This window comes from Micromesistius poutassou (genome assembly GCF_964030765.1).
Source record: "Micromesistius poutassou genome assembly, chromosome: 11".
Classification (NCBI taxonomy): domain Eukaryota; kingdom Metazoa; phylum Chordata; class Actinopteri; order Gadiformes; family Gadidae; genus Micromesistius; species Micromesistius poutassou.
The window spans coordinates 14,862,995-14,884,726 of record NC_140281.1 but is presented as its reverse complement, the minus strand read 5'-3'; the positions used below and the strand labels follow the sequence as shown (position 1 = coordinate 14,884,726).

Below are 21,732 nucleotides of genomic sequence, written 5' to 3'. Positions count from 1 at the left end.
ACGTATGGTTACTGGTGGCAGATGTTTGAGGTTATTCTTACGAAACACAAAACACGTTTTGTAAAACAGCACAAACACATCCAGAGTCCAGAGAGCAGTGTTAGCCACACCCCCACAGAGAGCCTCAGCCAATCAACAAGCTCCTCCCCCCCCAAAAAAAACAGACTCAGGGTTTCCACGGCCACACCTTCTCAGTAACAGGGGGGGGGGGGGGAGGGGGGGGGGGAAAGCGAGGAGCGGGCGGGGGGTGGGGGAGGTGCTCATGCAACCGGTACCTGGATGTCGTAAACGGGTTTGGAAGAAGGAATGGCTGCGAACTGTCGGTAGTCAAACTTCTTAGACGACACGGACTGGAGGGACACAGTGTGGACAGCATGATGGAGGGAGGTGAGGATGGAGGGGGGGAGGGAGGTGAGGATGGGGAGGGGAAGGGAGTGTGAGCAGAGAGAGAGTAGAGGAGGGTGAGGGTAGTGGTCAGGAGAGAGGAGAGGAGAGCTAAGACAAAGGGTGAGGCAGCCAGCCAGGGAATGGAGGTAGAAGGGGCGAGCGTGATCAAAGCGTGGACTGGCCATGTGCCCATGAGCAAGGCATTGGGGTGGGGGGGAGGGGGGTTAACTTCCAAGTGTCTTACAGGGCCGCTGTTTACTTCCTGTCCCGTTGGGTGGGCTACTCCAACGGTGGACACCAAACAGAAGGGAGCATCAGTAAGTAAGGATGACAAGAGGGCCTCTCACCAGTCTGCCGGGGGAAGTGACTCCTCGAGGGGTGAGTTCTGTCGGGGGAATACACAATAAAAACGCGTCAATACCTGGCGCTGTACATTTTTGTAAATACATTTTTTGTAAATTCTAATTTTCATGTTTTAATTATTTATTCTACTTTGACCCCTCGCATTTTCCATCCAGGATTAATTAAGCACATTTAACATACTTTGTATTGTCTTTCTTCTTGCTGAAACAATAAAATGTCTATTTGTGGAACAGAACATACAAAAACAGTGACCTTGAATTGACTCAAATCTTCAATAGAAAAACGTGTGGCGTCTGGAGGCATAGTATTCACCTTCCATGGGGGTGGGGGAGGGGGTGGGGGCGGGGGACGGCGACTCCGTCAGCTGGTCCAGCGTGCCGCGCTTCTTGCCCTCCTTGGACTTGGCGATGACCATCTGGGCCTTCAGGGCGTCCTGCTCCAGAGACTTCATCCTGCAGGGGGAATGCCACAGTCAGAGGGGGTACGGTCAACGGCAGGAAGGGCTGCGGGGGGAGGGTCCACCCATCTATCCCGGATGGGTCTCGGGATAGATCGGCCGACCAAGCGGACTGGACCAACTGGTGAGCCGATCTGTCCGTCGTGTGTGTGGCTGGACCCCCTCCTATTGGGACGTCCCAAGTGCAGCCTGCCCCGGTAGAGTCACCTGGAAGGCTGATCCATCAATCAATCCATCAATCTATCCATCATTCAACTTGTGATGCCACTACGGGGTAAGCGATGATGGCTACTCCTCATTAGGAGCCCCTTAATCTGAAGTATTAAGCCTCTTGACATTCAACAGTATAAAGACCATTGGGCACAAGCTTTCATTAGGCCTGTCTCTCAAGGTGCCGGGCAACATGAACATGGACGCCATAGGCGCAACATGACCTCGGCGGTCATGTTGCTTTCAAACCGTAACCCAAGAAAACCCAGTGCATCCCAGGATGAGAAGCCTCTCTTCACTACTAGGTGGTAACCCTGTGGGCTCAAGGTTAGTTGGAGTAATGATGCACTAATGAGAGAAGACAGAGCAGAGCAGAGAAGAGAAGGGACAGAGGGAGGGGGTGGAAGGCAGGAAGCCGGTGAAGGAAAAGCCAAGCCGTGCAGAAGCGAGCTAGTCCGGTGATGGTGTTTGGGCGAGCGGGTGCCTCTACTGCTCCCTCTCTTTGAAAGAGGAACCAAACACTGGAAATCAGACCGAGCCGAGTCAATCAGAAGCAGGCGCTGTGTGGTGTTCCAACATGTTTGCTCGCGTGTGGCTCCGGTTGGGTTTGGGTTGAAGAAAACGTTAAACCAATCTCATGCCAAAGCACCCCCCCCCCCCCCCCGGCACACTCCCACAATGCCGTGCGTGCGGCCCAGCGGTGGCCCGGGAGCAGACCTGGGCTGGGTGTCAGCTGAGGAGGTGCCGGAGGGGGGGGCCTCGGGGCTCGGGGACCCGCACTGAGACGCCCTCACCCTGGCCTGGTACAGCCTCCTGGCCAGGTCCTGCTCATACTGCCTAACATCCTCCTCCAGACCAGACGGCCTGCACCCAGATACACCACCGCCACCACGAGGAGGAGGAGGAGGAGGAGGAGGAGGAGGAGGAGGAGGAGGAGGAGGGTAGGAAAAGGAGGAGGGTTGGAAAAGGAGGATTGATGAACGGAGAAGGAGGTATGAAAGGAGAAGGAGGTATTTAGGAGAGGAGAGGAGGGTGGCACGACAGGTTGAAGGAGGAGGAAACAAGGGTAGGAGACAAGAACGACAGGAATAAAGGAAGATAAAACAAAGATAAAACACAGACACATAGATAGTTGGGAAATCATCCACGGGACACAGTGGGCGAGAGAGGAAGAGAGCGAGAGAGAAAATACGGACGACTAGCAAAGGACAGCCATTTCATTTGACGTATTTAGTCTTAGTTCAATGCAGGGTAGTCAACGGGGAGAAACCAGCCAGAGTAAGGTCGAGAAATCAGAGTATGGATTTCCGGCCATAGACACCGTTAGTTAACTTCTGTAGCAGGTGGATCAGATCGATTCTAGGACACGGTCTACTTTAAAACAAACTTACCCAAACCACAGTCCAACATATCCCAGAGTTCTCAGATATAAAACAGTTGAACTTCAGACCCACATTAAACATAGGAAGCAAATCCCCCTTTCTGTTCCCACGGATGCAAACACACAATAAAAGCACTAGAATACTGGTGACAGTTACCAGTTATTAATCTACCAAGCAGATAGTGTGAAATGTAAATGTTGTTTGTGCATAGACTGCTAGACTGCACCCCCCAAATAAAACCTGACTGTCAAATTGCCTTCTATTAACGTGGGAATGTAGCAAAACCACAAGGATCCCAATTTAGCAAACACAAACCAAGCTCAGCTAAAGGAAGCTACGCCGAACTGAGCCAAACAAAATCCAAACAAAACCCAACTGGGCTAAGCTAAACATAAGCTAAACGGAGCGCACGATTAAGCTAAGCTAAGCTCAGAAGAGCTATGCTACAGGCCGGTGTCTCACCGCGCTGCCCTCCACATGGCCCTCTTCTCGGCCTCCAGAGCTCGTTTCTCGGCCGGGGAGAGGTCCTGGTCCGGGGCCACAACCAGCTCCGGGCTCTGCAGCCGCAGCCGCTCCTGGTGGCGCCGCTCAGCCTTCGCCGTGCGGATCGGAGCCGCCGCCGGCTCACCAGTGTAGGCCGGGATCAGCCTGTTCTCACACACACACACACACACACACACACACACACACACACACACACACACACACACACACACACACACACACACACACACACACACACACACACACACACACACACACACACACACACACACAGTCAGGATCTACATAGACTACTGTAGACGTTGACTACTGTAGACTATATATGATACGGCTAATGGGTACTATTAGTGAGTTAGTGGGTTCTAGTGGATGGGGTAATATTAGAGAGTACTAGTGGGCGAGGTAATATTAGAGAGTTGGTGAGTTCTGGTGGATGGGGTAATATTAGAGAGTACAAGTGGATGGGTTACATTAGAGAGTACTAGTGGGTGGGGTAATATTAGAGAGTACTAGTGGGTGGGTCATATTAGTGCTAGCTACCCGGTCATGGAATTGGGCCGCTGGTCCAACCTGAATCCGTCTTCCAGGGAATTCCTCTGGGAATCACCCTTCCCGTCCACTGAGGACGCTCTGCAGACACAACAACAATATATATTTACATATACTTACATACATAGCCTGGCATAGGGGATCCAGTAGGCTCAATCGATTTGTTACATAGCAAATTGTGATTATATATGTTCCCGTCGTCACGTCAGAGTTCAGTAGAAATTAAGTATAGTAACAAGTTCTGCTGATAGAACTAAAAGTGAGCAGGAGAGAGGAGGGATGGATGGAGAGGAGAGGAGGGATGGAAGGAGAGGAGAGAGGAGGGATGGATGGAGAGAAGGAGAGAGGGATGGAAGGAGAGGAGAGAGGAGGGATGGATGGAGAAGAGGCGAGAGGTGGGATGGATGGAGAGGAGGAGAGAGGAGGGATGGAAGGAGAGGAGGCAAGAGGAGGGATGGAAGGAGAGGAGGCAAGAGGAGGGATGGAAGGAGAGGAGGATGAGGAGAAGAGGAGGGAGAGGAAGGGAGCAGGCCGGCTGGATAGAGGACAGGTGGGTTAGAAGGAGAGGAGGGAAGCTAGGAGGGTAAGTGGTCTCCTACCCTGAGCTGCTGTAGTAGCCGGGGGGCGTGGAGGTGTATCCAGGCGAAGTGGAGGCGTAGCCGGGGGGCGTGGAGGTGTAGCCGGGGGGTGTGGAGGCGTAGCCGGGGGGCGTGGAGGCGTAGCCGGGGGAGGTAGAGGCGTACCCCGGGGTGGAGGGGAGTCGGGTGGTGGTGGCGAGGGGCTCCACGCGGTACTCCACCCCGTCCAGGAGCACCTTCCCAGTGGCCTTCATGTGGGCCAGGTCATCATCGTCATCGTCGTCTTCGTCCTCCATCAGGTACTCCCGCGCCCGCTGCTCAAACCGCCGCTCTGGGGGGGGGTTCATTCCAGAGCAGTTATGTGTTTGTTGCCGTGGCCGCCATCTTTGGCCTCTAGCTTCACTTGAATAAACTAACAGCAGATCTTAGGGACTTTAAATATTACAACCATTTAGTTATGTAGCAGCCAGATCAGAGACAAGGAGAAGGTAGAGGTTATGCCCTTAAGACAGGCCAGTTAAGGAGCAGGCAGGGGAAATACCTTTAATAGAGGTCATTAAGGAGCAGGTAGGGGTAAGACCCTTAAGACAGGTCAGTTATGGAGCAGTAAGTGGTTAGGGGCCATCTTGTGCCTACACATAGACTGCAGGCATCAGGGATCGAAACCCAAGACCTTACAGCTGGGAGTCGAACCCCCCACCAACGACTACACCTCTCCTGCCCATTACACCGCTACTCTTCGTTGAGAAGGAAAAACAAGCAAGCAGACCTTCCTCCTCCCTCATCTTCTTCAGGTCATCGGCTCCGACCAGTGACACGCGGGGCTTGGGTTTGTCTGGCGTCGTCTGCTTCACGTCGATCTCAAAGTACTTCTGGCGGTCCCGGAAGGAGCGCTGCTCCGGGGTGTCCGGAACCCCCGGGGAGGGCGTCTGGAGGGGGAGGGGGCAAACGTCCACGAGGGTCACAAAGGGTCCGATAGATCAGAATAGAGGTCAGAGGTCAGAGAGTTGGGAATAACACAGAGCAGAGAGAGTTGTTGCCATTTTGTTGTGAAAAGAGAAATAAGCTTTGAAAAGGTCATCTGAATAGTTATTTCAAATGAAGCCGATATTGAGTAAAGTGAATTTGAATGAGGTCATTTTGCAGGAAGTCGATTTTCCCCATCGATATGAATATTAATTATTGGACCATGTTAAGCGTTAGTGAATAACAGGAGCTGAGGCAGCGACGCAGCGAGAGCATCAACAGACGTCAGAGAACCTGGATCAGCCTGGTTCAGACCCTGCTCTGAACGGCCAATCAGCACAAGCCACTCCCCCAAACTCCAGCATGTTCAGGGGCAAAATCATTGTCAACGTCCAATCAGCACCCAGCGCCCCAAGCCCATTCTCAGTCAGGTGACTGGCGAGCGTTCTGTTTTGATTCCACCGCAGAAGCCCCCTCCTACACCACCTCCTCCTCCACCTCTTACACGCCGAGCGGAGGCCACGGTCCGGGGGGGGCGGTCCTCCGGCCGTGCTGGTCTGTACCTGGGGCTCCATGGAGGGCCTGGAGAAGCGGGGCACGGCGGCCATGCTCTGGTAGTCCCGGTGGTCGGAGGCGTGCGGGGACCTCGCCCCCCCGCCTCCGCCCGCCTCCCCCCCGTCTACACCGTCCTCAAATACCTCGCTGAACCGCGCCGACTGGAAAGGGCCACACAGGTCGCTGTTACCGTGGCGAAGTCGGGCTGTATGCCCGTGGCGATTGGCTGACACAGCTACGCGGTAGCTGTGGCTATGGGCTGAAATTTGTTTTGTTTCCATGGTGATAGGCGTACATTAATGTTGTTGCCCCGTTGATTAACTGTAAACTGGCAAGGAGTATTTTACATGCATACAACGTCGCTACATTTATAACCTCCATCTTTCCAGCCAAGTGATGCCTGTGTGTATTTCCACTGTTCCTTAACATTGATTGTCCCTAGATGGTGCCATTACTTTGTCATGAATTCAGTGTATCAAGTATAGATTCTGCTTGAAAATAAGGTTGAATATCAGGTGGCTTTTACTGAAGGCTCAATTCCCATGGAAACCACTCTGCACTGAGCTGTGATGTGCTCCAGTCTAAGCCTGGAGAGGCCCTCACCTCAGGAGAAGACACCTGCTGGACGTGGTTCCTCCCGCCGTACAGGTCCTGGTGGAGGGGGGGGGGGGGAGGGAACAGGGAATGAGGGCTCGGTGGAAACTAGAGCTCTTCTGGAGACCAACACGACAAGATGCAGTCAGGGAACACTCAGACGGAGATGGAGAAGAGAGGACGGAAATAAACCAGTAGAGAAGAGAAAGTTAGAGAGAAGTAAAAATAAAATACAAAACGGTGAGGTGTTAAAGAAACGCGGGACGGGGACGGGGGGAGGTCTGACGTTCGATGCGGGGACCAATCACAGCGTGGCTCACGACAACACCTCAACTCCAAACGACGACACGTCACGGATGTGCAACACCACACCGACGATGACAGAGGCATTCCACACGCCACGAGATGTCACATGACGAGGGGACGGACCAATCAGCACAACATGCTCGTGGTGAAGACCCCCTGGGGTGGGAGGGTCTCCGGGGGGGGGGGGGGGGGGCCTACCTGTGGTGGTTCCAGCGTAGCCGGCGCGTGAGGCACGGCGGCAAACGCCTTGTATGCCTGCTTGATATTCATGGGGAAGTCACCGTGGGAGACGGGGGAGGGGCCGCGAGGCTGCAGCGGGAGGGGGGAGGGAGGGAAGGCGATGGAGGTGGGGAGGGGGCGTTCAATATGGTGGGGACGAGGGGAACAGACAGACGGCAGGGAGGACGGACAGACGGAGAGAGAGACAGTAGAGACAGAGAGATGGGGAGAGAGAGAGAGACAGATGAGATAGAGACACAGGCAGAAACAACTGAGACAGACAGAAGACAGAGAGAAACAAGAGACAAACAGACCAAGATGAAAAGTAGAAACAGAGAGATAGAAGTGACACAAAGAGAAAGACAGACCGAGAGACACAAACAGGAGAGGAAAACTATGAGAACAAACCAGTAGGTAGAAGAAGACGAGGAGGAGGAAGACAGGTGATACAGGTGTGTGGCTGGTTCTCTTGGGGCAGACGGACGGACAGACAGACGTATGGTAGGGCTCGGAACATAAGCTAGGCTGCTCTCAACCCATCCTGGGTCTCCTCTAGAGGTTCGGCTATATGATAACCTTACCTTAAGTATCAAACACACTGAAGAAACCCCACGACCTCTCTATACAAAGCCAGCTAGGTCCAACTGTCCACCAAACAGCACATTCCCGTAAGGAATTCTGGGATTGGTAGGAATATGTACAATTCAGGAGGGACACAGGAAGGGCGTGTGTTTCCTGTGCCGTTTTCTGGTGGTTGCCATGTCAACCAACCCAGGATAAAAGGCACACTGGTTAACCTACACAACCAGGTTACTGTTCATAATGTGGTTACTCGTTATATGTACACAACCAAGTTACCGGTGTACAACCTAGTCACCCATTCATAACCTAGTTACCTGAACATAACCCGGTTAAACAAACTCTTTGGTACGAGCCTGTGTAATGTAAACCAAACCACTGCAATCTCTTCTCGGGTCGCGCCGTGTGTCGTAGCCGTGCGTTGCTACGGTTACGGCAGTGCGGGTGTAGTGCAGCTGGTTTGTGGCACCGCCCACAGCGTGCGGGTGGAGGGGGGGGGGGGGGTAAGGGTTGTTGTGGTGATGGGGGTGGTGGTGGTGTCGGAGGGGTGGGTGGAGCGTGGACAGACACCGGAGCCCTACATGGTGGAGGTGGAGGTGAGGGGTCTTACAGAGGTCTGAGAGTTGATGGGGGAGGGGCCATGCTGGAAGGGGTTGGGGCTGCTGGCGTCGGGCGTGGCCGGGGACGGGGTGGACCACACCCGCCCCGCCGGCTGGATCGCCCCCGGGCGGGTCTGAAGGGTGAGAGAGAGAGGTTGTGTATTGTTATTTATTATCTTTATTTACCAGTTATTAGTAGGGTTGTGATTGTTAATTGATTAATTGATTCATCAGATAGAGAGATAGAGAGAGAGACACAGAGAGAGGCAGATAGAGAGGTTGACAATGGGGAAAGGTTATATGAGCCCCATGTTAACTGATCGAAGGTGGTGCTGGAGGAGGGGTGATGGAGGCGGTGATGGTGTAGGCGCTATGAAGCTTCACACTCACAGATGAGGGGCTGCTGTCCCGGGCGGTGGGGCCCGGGGAGCTGTAGTGAACGTTGGCCTGGAACACAACACACATGAAGTCACACGCCAATATCATATGACCTGACACGCCCACGGCTCGGGTGTCAGCCAGCATGTGCAATGCAAGCACACACGCAACCACGCACGCACCTAAACTCCAACACAGCCAATATATATTCTTTGTAAAAGTATTTTTCATTCCACACTTCAAAATCTCAAAACCAATGCAACCATGTTGTTTAAAGCATATTTGAGCAAAGTAAACCAATTCAGCTCAATTTAAGTTAATTTCAAACACAGCCAGTCAATAGACACAGACTGGGAATCTGGTCTTTAATCCACATCCACTTCAATCTATATTAATCCAGTCTGGATTAGCAGCAGGCGAAGCCCCAGACTAACACATTCATGAAGCAGCGACCGCCTCCTCTGTCAGCGCATGGCAGCAGTACAGCAGCTGTTAACCTGCATGTCTCTGAAGAGGAACCCAACACTGAGACCAACCACACCAACAGCACCATCTCAACAACAAAAAAGCACTTTTCTGATTGGGTCAATCAGTGACCCTTAGTGGAAGGGATGGCTCTGTTGGTTTGGTTGCACTTCAGCACAACATGGGAGCAACTAGGTGGACTTTGGTTGGGATTATTCCCACAATGCATTGTTCCCCGCCCGAGCTACATTCTCTGACTACCCCAAACCGCTAACCCTAACCCCACCATGGCTAACCTAATACCAAAATGTAGGCATTTCTAATACCTAAACTTAATCTGTGACCTAATGCCTGAACTTCACCTATACCCTAATGCCTAAACTTCATCTATGATCAGATGCCTAAACTTAATTTATGCCTGAATGCCTAAACTTCATCCATGATCTAATGCCTAAACTTCGTCTATGATCTAATGTCTAAACTTCCTCTATGATCTTATGTCTAAAGATACCCATCTGTAATCCATACCATCTGTCAAATACCTAAACATAATATCCAAACCTTACAACCCTACACCTAAACTCTCCACCAGCTCCGATGCATCACGCAACCCCCAGAAACGTCTCCATAGTTGCCCCCGGTAACGGACACGGCACCAAGCATCAAACAATGAGTACAGATCACCAGAACCCGGGGGGTCCTCACTTACGAAGCGCGTCTCCCTGCCTGCCAGCAGGCTGGTGGACGTGGGGTGGCCGGGCTACAGGGAGAACACACTATTCAACACAGCCAGGAAGTAGTTCTACTGCTACATCCTGTCTATTGCTAGGCTACGGTAAAGCAGTGGAGCAGGAGTTCAAACCATCACCTGCTCCCCGCGCCTCTGGAATGGTTTGAACTATGGTGCATAGGGTGAAGATGGGGTGCAGAGAGCAGCCGTGTGGTTGATTGGAACTATGAGATGAGCCGTACTATGTGAGTCCCGGATAGGAAATGGGGGGAAAAGTGGAGGGAGTTGGGGGAGATGGACTCACCGGCTGGATGCTGGGGGAGTAGGAGCCGTCCCTCACCGGGCTGGCAGTGCGTGGCAGATCGGAGCTAGACGTCTAGTTCAAAACACAAGCACAACAATGTAAGCACCCGGCCTGCATCCCTCTCAGTAGAGGCCAACTCCAGGTCCGGAGGACTAAAAGTCCTGCCACTTTCTGGCTCAGCTTCCAGGCCAGTGGAGTCAACCCATCGGTTGTACATCTGAGTAGTCCAATTTAGTCAAAATACTGGGAAGGACTTTGGAATTTTCTGGACCTGGAACATCCATCTCTGAATTAGGCATAGCAGTGCATCTCAACATCTCATAGTGGTGTTAACATCTCATAGCAGTGTATTAACAGCAGAGCAACACAGGTTAGTCTGGTGGAGTGGTCAATGTAACATTACTCCTACCCACAGCTTTTGTGGGGAGAAGTAGTTCTTATGCGAGGATATACAAGATATATATGCCTCTCTTTATCCAACGCAGGGCAAGGACGGGATGAGGCATCATCCTGCCCACGGATGGTTTCAGGTAGGCTGTGCACATCGGGAATCGAACTCATAACCTTTGTGGCTGGGCTTTGTGGCTTTGTGGCAACTGAGCCTAAACTATCCCGCCCCAGGCAGCTACCAAGTTGTTTGATGAATGAGTATCCCACCGTCTCCCTTGGCGTACCGGTCGGCTTCCCTCGAGACTTCCAACGCTCCTGTCATTCCCAAAACAGCTGCTGGGAATGACATTCTAATCATTCCTGACCTATAGTCATCATGAGGCCCGATCAACACTCAATGCTCCCAGCATGACTTGTCTTGGTCACCGCACACGTCCAACGGCACATGCTGTAAGTTCAGGGTATTTAATACGAGCCGTCAATTCGCCTTGGAGCAAAACACTGCCATTATTACGTTGGGCTGTAGTGTGTGTGTGGTATTTTATGAGCAAGGGCTTCTGCATAAAACACTAGCCCTCAAACCGTGCTGTTGTGAACTCATGAAAAACCAAAGCCAAACCACAACCACAAAACAGCAAACCGTTCTGCACATTCCCAAAAATGTGAGAATGGTTTCACAATCAGTAACACACACACAGACAAACCACACCGCTGTGATGTGGAGACCCACTTCCAGTCTAATGTGCCGTGTTAAAGTGAGTCCCTGAGTCCATGCAGCCGACAGCGGGTCCCGGCCCTCTTGCCTTGTTGTACATCCAGGGCTGCAGCTTACCCCCCCTGCCGTACCCGACGGGCGGCCCTGATAGGACGCGCTCGGCAGGGGGGCGGCCCTTTCCCCTGCGATTGGCCACCAGGAAGGGGTTCTCGCTGAAGCAGATGGACTGGGTCTCCACCAGGCACTCGTCCTCGTCCTCCTCGCCGTTCAGGGAGGCGGAGGTGGAGGCCAGGGAGATGGTGGCGTCGCTCTGGCTGAAGGAGGTCACGTCGGGGGAGGGGGGGCAGACGTGGAGCAGGCCGTTCTCCTGGTTCATACCGGGGAAGGCCTGGGGGTCTGTGGGGTAGAGGGTGGCGGCGTGGGGGTCCGTGGGGTAGAGGGCGGCGGCGTGGGGGTCCGTGGGGTAGAGGGCGGCGGCGTGGGGGTCCGTGGGGTAGAGGGTGGCGGAGGGGGGACCAAGGCCAAAGCCCAGGGGCTCTAGTGAGGGAAAGCACTGGGCCTGCACGGCGGCCTCCATGGGATCAGAACGACTGAGCGGAGGGGAGAACTGAACGAGGGAACAGAAGGGACAGAGAGATGCCAGAGAGAAGGAGGAAAGAAAAAGCATGGAAAACAAGAAACTTAAATAGGAGGAGAAACCAAGGAAGAGTACAAACAGGGTAGTGTGGGTTATGTGCAGAGGAAGTTCAACAGTGAACCTAAGGTCCTTTTAGATCTGACACGTAGAGCACAAATGATGCAAAAACGCCCAAAAAAGTGGCATTTTACAATTATAAACATTCTATGAAATTGGAGGATTCAATGTAAAAATTACTATGAAAAGGAAGCAGAGAAGATGGCATATGGATCTAGTGTTACTATCGTCACATGAATGCTGCCCCAACAGAAGTTTGGTTATGGGTATAGGGCCCTTATGTTTAAATCTCAACGTTGTAGTACAGTCAACTCAATCAAAGCCAATCTTCAGTCATCCCCATCTCTTCCAAAGGTTCATGCTACCCGGCTGGCCATCAAACCCACATTAACAATCCCCAGATACACACCCGTTTCATGTTTTCACACACCAGACACATTCAGAGTCAATGGACTTGATGATCCAAGGCAGACAAATATAATTCTAAAACGGCCACACCAACCATTCTTAGATTTTTCCTTTTATAATACACACATTTTAGAATACCATCCCCCATGGTTTTAAGTCAGTGATGAAAAAAGACCAGCAAGCTAACCATGTACATGACTGTATTAACCAGCCAGCCAGGCCATTAAGATAAGGGACTCAGCTGCCTTTAAATGGAGCCTGACTACACTTGGAGTTCCCGTCTCCATCCTGAAATAACCCCCATTATCATGGCTATGAGTCTCCCAGAGACAGCCAGACTCCTGGACACCTCCCTGGGCCCCAGACCAGCTGATAGAGTCCCCACATTGTACTGTACAGTCCATTCCGGTAGAGTACAGTACACTATTTACTAGTCTAATCCACTACACTAGAGTGCAACACATTGTAGATTAGTCCACTACAGTCTACAACACTATGTAGTGTAATCCACTAAACTAGAGTCTTAACACATTCTAGATTAGTCTACTACAGTCTAGTACACCCTAGAGTACTCTGCATCATCAACATCGGTCCAGGATTTGCATTCTTCAATGCCAAATTGTGCCAATCGTGCCAACTTCTCCACTCATTTTTCACTGAATAGGAGCTGATGTTGCAGAACGCGATTGTATCCCAACACGTGCATGACGCGGTACTCTGTTAAATGACAAAATAGCCGAGTATGACGGCCCTGTTTAACAAGAAGGCGTGAAGGTGAGTGTGTAGTGTGTTTCAGCGTGAAGAATTCGCAGACATGGCCGTGACAGATCTGGTGACAATCTAAATAGCGGCACGAAGAACATGAGCATTGTGACACAGGAACTCGGTTCTCGGCATGCAGGGCTATAAGCGGCGGCACTATGGGGGTCAGTGGGCTGGAATGCGAACCCATGCGCTTCTGGCACCGGCACACAGGCCCCACTGGAGACAGCTGGGGCAGGGTGTAGGGTCTTGGGGGGGGCGGACGGACGCCAAAGCGATGATGGTCCACATCTGTGGTGTACTGACGGGAACGGGGGGGGGGGGGGGGGGAAAGGGTCCTGTACGCATGCGATGACGGGACGTACGGTTAACATAGGAACCGAGATCGAATCCCATCATGGTGCGCAAGATACGAGAAACGATGCAATGACAGACGACTTTTCGGATAACAAGACTTGCATACCAATATAAACTGCCAAACAACAACCTTTGTAACATGGTTTGTAACCAAGTGAAAACTTATTTGAAATCTAGGCCAAGTTCAATCTAGAGGATTCAAAAGTCCACAAGCACCTGCTTTTCATTCGAGTAAGAAAATTCTACATGTCGGACAGCTGAAGCCTTTTCTCAGCGGAGGATAAGGGATCTCTGTGGTGCGGTCAGGGGGAAACAGGTGGAAGAACCTGAGTTCTGCTTTAATATTGAAGAGCCGGAACAGCTGAACAGCATGCTTACGTTAAGCCCTCCTGGTAAAAGCCAAGCCACACGTCTATATGTAAAGAACACTGTGGGAACTAAAAGGTATGGGACCAAATGTGCTAAGCAGGTTTCAAACTAAAAATACTGCATTTACAAAACTGTAGTGTTAGGTCCAGTACACAGAGATATTTATCTGTCTGAAATAGTCCCAAATCTGTCTGAAGGTGTCGCATAGAAAGATAAAAAAAACGTTTTTAGAGAAGGAAAGAAAAAGACAAAGGAACAGAAAGACAGAAGGCAAGAAAAAGAAAGAACAGGAGAGGGAAGAGGGGAAGTGTCCCGATACTCACTGTAAGACGCAGGGTAACGTCCGCACTGTGTCCAGAACAAACTCTAACTCCAGCCTCCAACTTTCAGACCCGTTTTCCTCTCTTTCTCCTGAGAAGGCGGTCACTCTCACCCTCTGTCTCACGAGCCCACCCCCCCCGTCATAAAACCGTCCAATTCCAAGCCGAAGCCCTGGGGTTAAAATAGACCATGAGAGGGGGCAGGCAGGGCCGACAGTAGCCAGCTGTTGGCCTTGCCCACCTCCTCCTCCTCCTCCTCTGCCCCAGCTCCCTTCATCTCCCAGAGGTCAGTGGGGCCAGACTGGCCCATGCTGCTCCCTGCTGCTCCATGCTCTAGTGTGGTAGTATGGGGAAGGTCCCAGACAACGGATATTATGATACAACGCAAAGAAAACCCATTGATTGTACTTCTAGATCGCTTTGGGATCCAAACTGGGCTTCAACAAAATCATGTTTGGACCTTTGGAGTGCCAGAACGCATTGTCAACTGCCAAAAAAGTGAGAGTTGACCATGAACTCGAACAGTTTTCTTTTTGGCATCGTTCAAAAAGAAAACTGCGGACCTCGCTCCTCAAACCATCCTTTGTTTGGTCGCTGCGGCACATAGGGTCTGTTGTTGAGTATAGCTATCCCATCCGTCCGTTCGTCCATCCAATATCCGTGAGAGCTTGACTTGACGTGATCCAGAAGGTATCGCAGGGCTTACGGGGAGATGACCACGACGGACAGGGAAGTCAAGACATTCTGATCCCCCTCAAGGCCAACTGCCTTGGCCCCAGGTCACACAAGGTTTCCCAGGGGTGAACCAAGTGGATTCCATGGAGAGATGGAGGTCCGTTGAGATCTATTTTGGACCACCAATGCGGTCCCCAACATAAACTCAGGCGACCTATACCCCCTACATACAAACCCCCAAGAGTTCCTGACACCTCGTTAAACGAAGGCCTCACAGGTCAACAAGAAGTCCTAATAACAGGTTTCACCGTCTCATTCATCAACAGGGTTTGTGAATAGAGGAGAGAATTCTTTAAAACATTGTTAAACTCACCCTGTTGACCTTCTGGAGACTGGTGGTTGGCAGAGCCGCGAGCGTCTTGTAGTCCAGCTTAAGAGGTCCGGCCCCGACGTTCTGAACAAACCAATCAGAAAGGGCCAGATGAGGAAGAGGGCGGAGCACCGATGGAGCAGCCCCCGCTAATGGCCGACGGTGCTAAACATCTCATATTATGTCATACACGAGAGATCCTCAAAGACGTCAGACTCTAGAGGGATCAGGCCTTTTGGACCGCGAGCCCAAGAGCGAGGTCTCATCTGGTGGGGGGGAACCGGTGCGTTGGGGGCGGTCTCACCTCCGTCTCCTCCTCCAACAGGCGAGTTGCCTCCTCGCGCTCCAAACGCATGCGCTCCTTCACCAGGAGAAAAAGGTGGGGGGGGAGGAGGAGGGGGAGGGGAGAGGAGGAGGAAGGACACCCAAGCAACCACATGGTAATGAAACACAAGCGACAGAGGTGAAATGAACAGGGGAGCGATGGACAGAGAGCCAAGAGAGGACAAACAAAGGGTGAACAGGATGGGGGTGTATGTGGGTTAATTGCAGCAGTGATAGGATGAGATGAAGGTGAGTCCAAACACACCCAGAGTTAAACCGTAACAGGGAAGAGGAGGAAGGGGTGAAGGGGAAAAAGAAAAAAAAAACAATAGAACCCACAGACATTAGAAGGTGATTCGGTCTTTTGTTTGGATCATTGACAGAAACGGAACAGACGTGCGAGGTAGAACGTTTAGCGTCGTAAAACACCGGGGGAGAGGGGAAGGATTCAGTCGCCCCATAGAAAAGGCGCCGCCCTGTTGGAGACTCCAGACTTGTTCAGGTTTTGTTCTTTCTCTGACCGCACTACCGATTTACAAGAACACTTGAACTGATCCAAGTGTCGGTACTCTCACCATAAGCTAGTCCGTACCCAAACCGATCCCTAACTGATTTTCTCTTCCTCCGTTTTTCTCACCACTTTCTCCATCTCTTCTCTCTCCCACTGGGAGGTCTCTCTCACCATCTCTGACTCCTGAGGGACAAGAGAAGACAAGATGCGGTAAATAAACAGATTTGACGTGTTCATCATGTAGCGCCTGAAGCTAGAAGGGTTAAAGTGGGGGAGAGAAGGTGCAGGTGGAGGTCTGTTTCCCCAGGATCTCACCTTCTCCATGATGTCTATCTCCTCCGGGCTGAGGTCCCGGTCTATGGACGAGATGCTCTCCAAGCTGTTCTTACGGACGATGCCCGTCACAAAGGGGTTGGCGATGATACCAGGGGAAGCCTGGGGATCGGACAAACAGAGGAATTTCAAAGTAAGTCATTGTTTGGGGTTAAAGCGAAAAAATACCCTTTACCACCTCTGACCTAATACCTAAACTTAACAACCTCTGACCTAATACCTACATTTATCCACCTCTAACCTAATACCTAAAGTTAACCACCTCTGACCTAATAGATAACCTTAACCATCTCTAACCAAATAACTAATCGTTTCTAACCTAATACCTTAACCATCTCAAAACAACTTGACCATCCCTATCCTAACCCCTTAACTTAACTATCTCCAACCCAAAGTCAACCACCCTTATGCTCATGAACTGAACAAAATCCTTCCCAACGCATGAATCCACCCAGAGACCCTCCATTTATCACTGCTTCTCACCTCCACGCCTGCCGCCGTTTGCGGGTCAAAGCCGTCACACACCAGCATGACCAAGGTGTCGCCCACGGCCCGCAGCACGCGCACTGCCTCTGTGTGGGTCATGCCCAGCAGGCTGTGGTTGCTGACCTCCAGGATGCGCATGCCAACCTGCAGCCGGCCGTCCCTTGCCGCCGCGCCGCTGGAGTTCACCTGTAGGGGGCAGGGGAGGGTCCATTGAATGTCAATCATGGCAATCTCAATCAATACATTTTCACTTTCATTCTCTCTTTGTCTTCTCACGATGCCGGGGAAACCAAACAAAGAATTGACTAAGTCTCTTAAATCTAGATGTGACACTAAAATACTAACAAATACCAGTAAAATATGAATGAGTGAATAGTGGATAACTGAGAGGGTGCTTGGCGTGTTGGGGACCTCCAGACCACCCACCTTGGAGATGAAGATGCCCTCATCGGTGGCATCGAAGGGGTTCCCCGCGTGGCCTTTGGCCCCGCCCCGGATAGTGATGCCCAGCTTCTCCCCGGGCTGCTTCTGGATCACTATCTCCTGTGGACACACACACACACACACACACACACACACACACACACACACACACACACACACACACACACACACACACACACACACACACACACACACACACACACACACACACACACACACACACACACACACACACACTTCATCAGAAACACTGAGTTAACATTTACACATTTATCCCAATAGTTGCACCTACTAGTCTTTGGTAGTTGTATCCCATTTTCACAAATAATTAAAATGCCAAATAAGTCGAGGAATGATTCTCAACATCCACATTGAACCTCTGCAAACCAATCATCCACGCCATCGTCTGTGGGTAAGTCTCCTCCCACAAGACTTTCACCCCCTGGCCTACCTCCATGCCGGGTGGGGAGGGGTCTCGGCGGACCAGCAGGCGGATCTCCTGCTTGTTGGCAAGCAGGGCACGGACCGCCTCCTGGTGAGTGGCGTGACGCATGTCCATGGTGTTCACCTCCAGGATGCAGTCACCCACACGCAGCCCGCTCTGACATGCCAGGCCCTCGGGGATCACCTGAGAAAGGGATGGGATGGAGGAGAGGGGAGAAGAAGGAGGAGCGAGATGAGATTGAGGAAGAGGAGAGATGAGATGGATATAGAGGAGGAGAGAGGAGAAAAGAGATGGAGGATAGATGAGATGGAGATAGAGGAGAGATGAGATGGAGATGGAGAGGAGGGATGAGATGGAGATATAGAGGAGATGAGATAGAGGAGAGATGAGATGTAGATAGAGGAGAGATGAGATGTAGATAGAGGAGAGATGAGATGTAGATAGAGAGGAGGGATGAGATGGAGATAGAGAGGAGAGGTGAGGTGAGGTGGAGGTAGAGAAGAGAGAAGAGATGTAGATAGAGAGGAGAGATGAGGTGGAGGTAGAGAGGAGAGAAGAGGTAGAGAGGACAGTTTCAAGGGGAAAGCAGCGATGGAAAGATAGAGAAGACAGGAGATATTAGAAGCGGAAGAGATATTAATATATTCTTCTACAAAAAGTTTCTTATTTTTGGCAACGCCAATGAACATTTTGCATGCCAATAGAGTTCTTGTTGAGTGAATGATGAGTCTGATCGTTTTGAAGCAGAGAATTGTCAGTGGTCCGTAGCTTAGATTGGAAGAAGGTAAATAAACAAGCCATCTTCTTTTCTGTCAGTGTGTTTGTTGTTCACCATCAGTAGCAGTTGTACTGTGACGTAATGTGCCTCCTTACCTGGAGGAGGCGTCGTGATCACAGACAGCCGTGTGACCATTCCAACATTATATTCTCACCTTTGAGATGAAGACACCGGGTTCGTTGATGCCGAAGGGGTGGCTGGCATGGTCGCTACCCCCCACGATGCTGAGTCCCAGAGGACCGCCCGACTTCACAAGAATCACTTCCTGTGGAGACAGGAAGTAGAGCAATTCTTACAGGGGTGTGTTCAACAAAAGAGAAATAGAAAAAGGATTTGACCGGATGTGGTGAAAAAGAGCGAAAGATTCTCCAGATCGAGATAAAGCTAGCTAACCTAGCTAGATGGAGCTAGATTATATACATAAAGATAAAGCTAGCTAATGTAGCTAGATGGAGCTAGATTTTATAAAGAAGTAGAGCTAGATATTGGAGAGCGATGTCAATACTGTGGATAGAATGAAAGATATATAGATTGTATATTTAATAGGGATGCACCGAAATGAAAATTCTTGGCCGAAACAGAAAACCGAAAACCGAAACACCGAAAGAAATTATTATGCCAATTATTAGTAGGCCTACCATTGCATTTATAGCTATGACTGTGTACTAACCTCACTAAAATCAAGGCTTGCAATTCAAAGAATAAACAGCCAAAAGCCGAAAATGCGCTTTTGGGCCATTTTCGGCCGAAAATTGTCGGTGGCCGAAATTTCAGTGCATCCCTAATATAATAACTTTGACAAATAAATAGGACATTTAAAAGAACACCTTATTTTCCCCTTGGGACGCATGAAGAAAAGGTAAATAGACTGCACTTGTACAATCTTTTTCAACCTGGGGTCTTTTTAAGCACTTTACAATAAGTGATCATCGATGAAAACAACCCCGGCCCGACAGCTGTGTCAACCAAGCAAGGCAACAGCCAGGTCAGTGGCGGTTAGGGTTTGGGGTGCTGCTCAGTGACACTAAAATGAGATGGGGATAGAACCAGCACCCTTCCGGTTACCAGACAACGTGCCTTACCTCCTGATCCCCCAAAATAAATGTTTTAGAAGTAGTATACTAAGATTTTAAGTTTTTAAGTTTAAGTGGTGTTTCTATGGCTTCGCCTGATTAAGGGGGTTCTCTACCAAACACAAGGGCTCCTAGGTCTACATTTGTGCCCACCGACACCACCACAATGACACAGGGATGACGTCACCAGGGATGTGGAACCCGTCACATCCCTGGTGACGTCGGTGGCTCTGACCAGGCGTACCGTGCACACTCTCCTGTGCCGCTGGACAGCATTGAGGACGGGAATCCAGATGAACAGACATTTATACATGGAAGCTGAAGCCTTTTTACTCAAATATACACCATAATGTTGTATGTGTGTATATATTACTGTGTTATTACCGTGTGCTTAATATATATTGTTCTCGGTTTCCTGAATAAAGAAAGGTTCCGATTGGTTGACTAATTCAACATTTCATTGTAATCGGTTCAGTAATTGAACGAACATTCCGATTGGTAGTCTCATTGAACGTACACCTCTGATTGGCCGGTTGGTCTTACCTCTATGGGATACTCATCCTCCAGGCGGTTCAGGTGGTTGCCCTGCGGCGACAGGCCGTCCTCTGTGGGGTCCTCGTTGTCGGGGGAGTCGGAGGGCTCTGGGGGAGGCGGGGAGTGGGCGCGGCCCCGGGACAGACCCGGGGACCCCCCGGGGGCGGTCTGGTCCCGCTCCACCACGAGGGCGATGGTGGGGGAGGTGCCAGTAAGAAGAGCTACTGCCTGGTCATGTCTGGCCTCTGTCATGTCTACACCATTGATCTGGATTGACAGCAAAACCAACCAATCAGAGAGGAGAGGGAGTCGGCTCACAGTCTCGGAGCCAATGGAACGGAACCAAGAGGGCTGCCTCAGGACCGAACAAGCTTGGTTGTTGGTCAACGTTGACGTGCAGACAAGTTAACTGAAGTTTAGACACTAACCAGCTCGTTAAGAGTGTGTGTGTGTGTGTGTGTGTGTGTGTGTGTGTGTGTGTGTGTGTGTGTGTGTGTGTGTGTGTGTGTGTGTGTGTGTGTGTGTGTGTGTGTGTGTTACGATGCTCAGACTAGCAGTGCCAGGGGGACACCATGGTGGTGAGAGAGGTTAGTTAAAGCAGGAAACCCAGCAGCGCAGACAGCAGAGACAGAAGAGCAGCGAGGGGGAGCAGAGAGCTGCTGCAGGCCAAGACGTCCATCTTTGTGCAATTTTGATTACATCATAGCTGCAGTGAATAACTGCTCTAAATCACTGTGCTAGCTTGTTGAGATGGTTATATTGTGTTGACTTGTTACGTAGTACCTCACTGGGCTAGCTTTTTACTGGGATAGTTGAATAGCCTAGCTTAGTTTGGTAGGTAGCTTACTATAGAAGGCAACTGGGCTAGCATTCTGTCATAGCTTACTTTAGAAGGTAACTGTTGTAGGTTATTGTATCTTAGCATCGGTCTGTAACAGCACTAAGCAAAAAACAAATCAGTGCATAACATGTTTCCTTCTCTGACCCTAGAGCAGTTTACACACTTTGGACACCTCCTTGCCTTTATACACTTAAAACACAGTATAGCAGCTTTAGTGGTGTGTGCTCCAGCCAAGGTGGTCTGATCTCAAGTCCACAAAGGCAAGGAACAATGTTTTAAGGAGTTTCCCTGACTATTGAATATGAAACCGGAAGAAGGAAGTGACATAATGGTCCTGTTTGTACGTGACAGAGGCTAGGCGCTGCCCAGACAGTAACAGCTCTTTCTGATGGCTGAGGCAGTCACCACTGCCATGGTAATGCAGGCAGTTACCACAACAGCAAGCCACAAGGCTCTGCCCCAACACATCTTCCCCCACCACGCCCACCACCAAGCAGGGCACACCCAACGCAGAGCAGGCCACACCCACCAGAGCAAGCCACACCCACCAGAGCAGGCCAAGGGCAGAAACATACAGACTTGTGGCTTGCATTAGTGGACATGCAACAAGAGAGATAGAGAAATTGAACGAGCAAGAAAGAGAGGGAAGAGAAAGAAAGAAAGAAAGAAAGACCACGACAGAGAGAGATACAGACAGACAGAGAGACATAATAAACTGTCGACAAAAAGATAGACTGAAGAGCTGGAGAAGAACAGCAGAGCAGATCAGTTAGGAAGC

At 50.8% G+C, this 21,732-nt stretch overlaps 1 protein-coding gene across 6 annotated transcripts in view; it reads right to left on the bottom strand.

The window, feature by feature from the left end:
* Positions 1 to 245: 245 nt before the first annotated feature.
* scrib (scribble planar cell polarity protein) overlaps positions 246 to 21,732 on the bottom strand; it is a 67,689-nt gene continuing 46,202 nt past the window's right edge. For 2 of the 6 annotated variants that reach the window (XM_084475408.1, XM_084475407.1), the window contains exons 21-40: positions 20,123 to 20,380; positions 18,661 to 18,771; positions 17,735 to 17,911; positions 17,266 to 17,382; positions 16,837 to 17,025; positions 16,336 to 16,455; positions 16,147 to 16,203; positions 15,189 to 15,269; positions 10,126 to 10,197; positions 8,639 to 8,695; positions 8,260 to 8,382; positions 6,555 to 6,602; positions 5,960 to 6,112; positions 5,200 to 5,359; positions 4,452 to 4,761; positions 3,844 to 3,933; positions 3,262 to 3,447; positions 1,063 to 1,202; positions 735 to 772; positions 246 to 350 (exon numbers count right to left, since the gene is read on the bottom strand). In XM_084475408.1, the coding sequence (XP_084331534.1) occupies positions 261 to 350; positions 735 to 772; positions 1,063 to 1,202; positions 3,262 to 3,447; positions 3,844 to 3,933; positions 4,452 to 4,761; positions 5,200 to 5,359; positions 5,960 to 6,112; positions 6,555 to 6,602; positions 8,260 to 8,382; positions 8,639 to 8,695; positions 10,126 to 10,197; positions 15,189 to 15,269; positions 16,147 to 16,203; positions 16,336 to 16,455; positions 16,837 to 17,025; positions 17,266 to 17,382; positions 17,735 to 17,911; positions 18,661 to 18,771; positions 20,123 to 20,380 (2,577 nt within the window). In that variant the 3' untranslated portion in view covers positions 246 to 260. Of the gene's footprint in view, positions 351 to 734; positions 773 to 1,062; positions 1,203 to 2,134; positions 2,282 to 3,261; positions 3,448 to 3,843; positions 3,934 to 4,451; positions 4,762 to 5,199; positions 5,360 to 5,959; positions 6,113 to 6,554; positions 6,603 to 7,049; positions 7,161 to 8,259; positions 8,383 to 8,638; positions 8,696 to 10,125; positions 10,198 to 11,318; positions 11,838 to 15,188; positions 15,270 to 15,489; positions 15,547 to 16,146; positions 16,204 to 16,335; positions 16,456 to 16,836; positions 17,026 to 17,265; positions 17,383 to 17,734; positions 17,912 to 18,660; positions 18,772 to 20,122; positions 20,381 to 21,732 lie in introns of all 6 variants that reach the window. The other 4 variants (XM_084475412.1, XM_084475409.1, XM_084475410.1 and 1 more) reach the window with 4 other exon arrangements.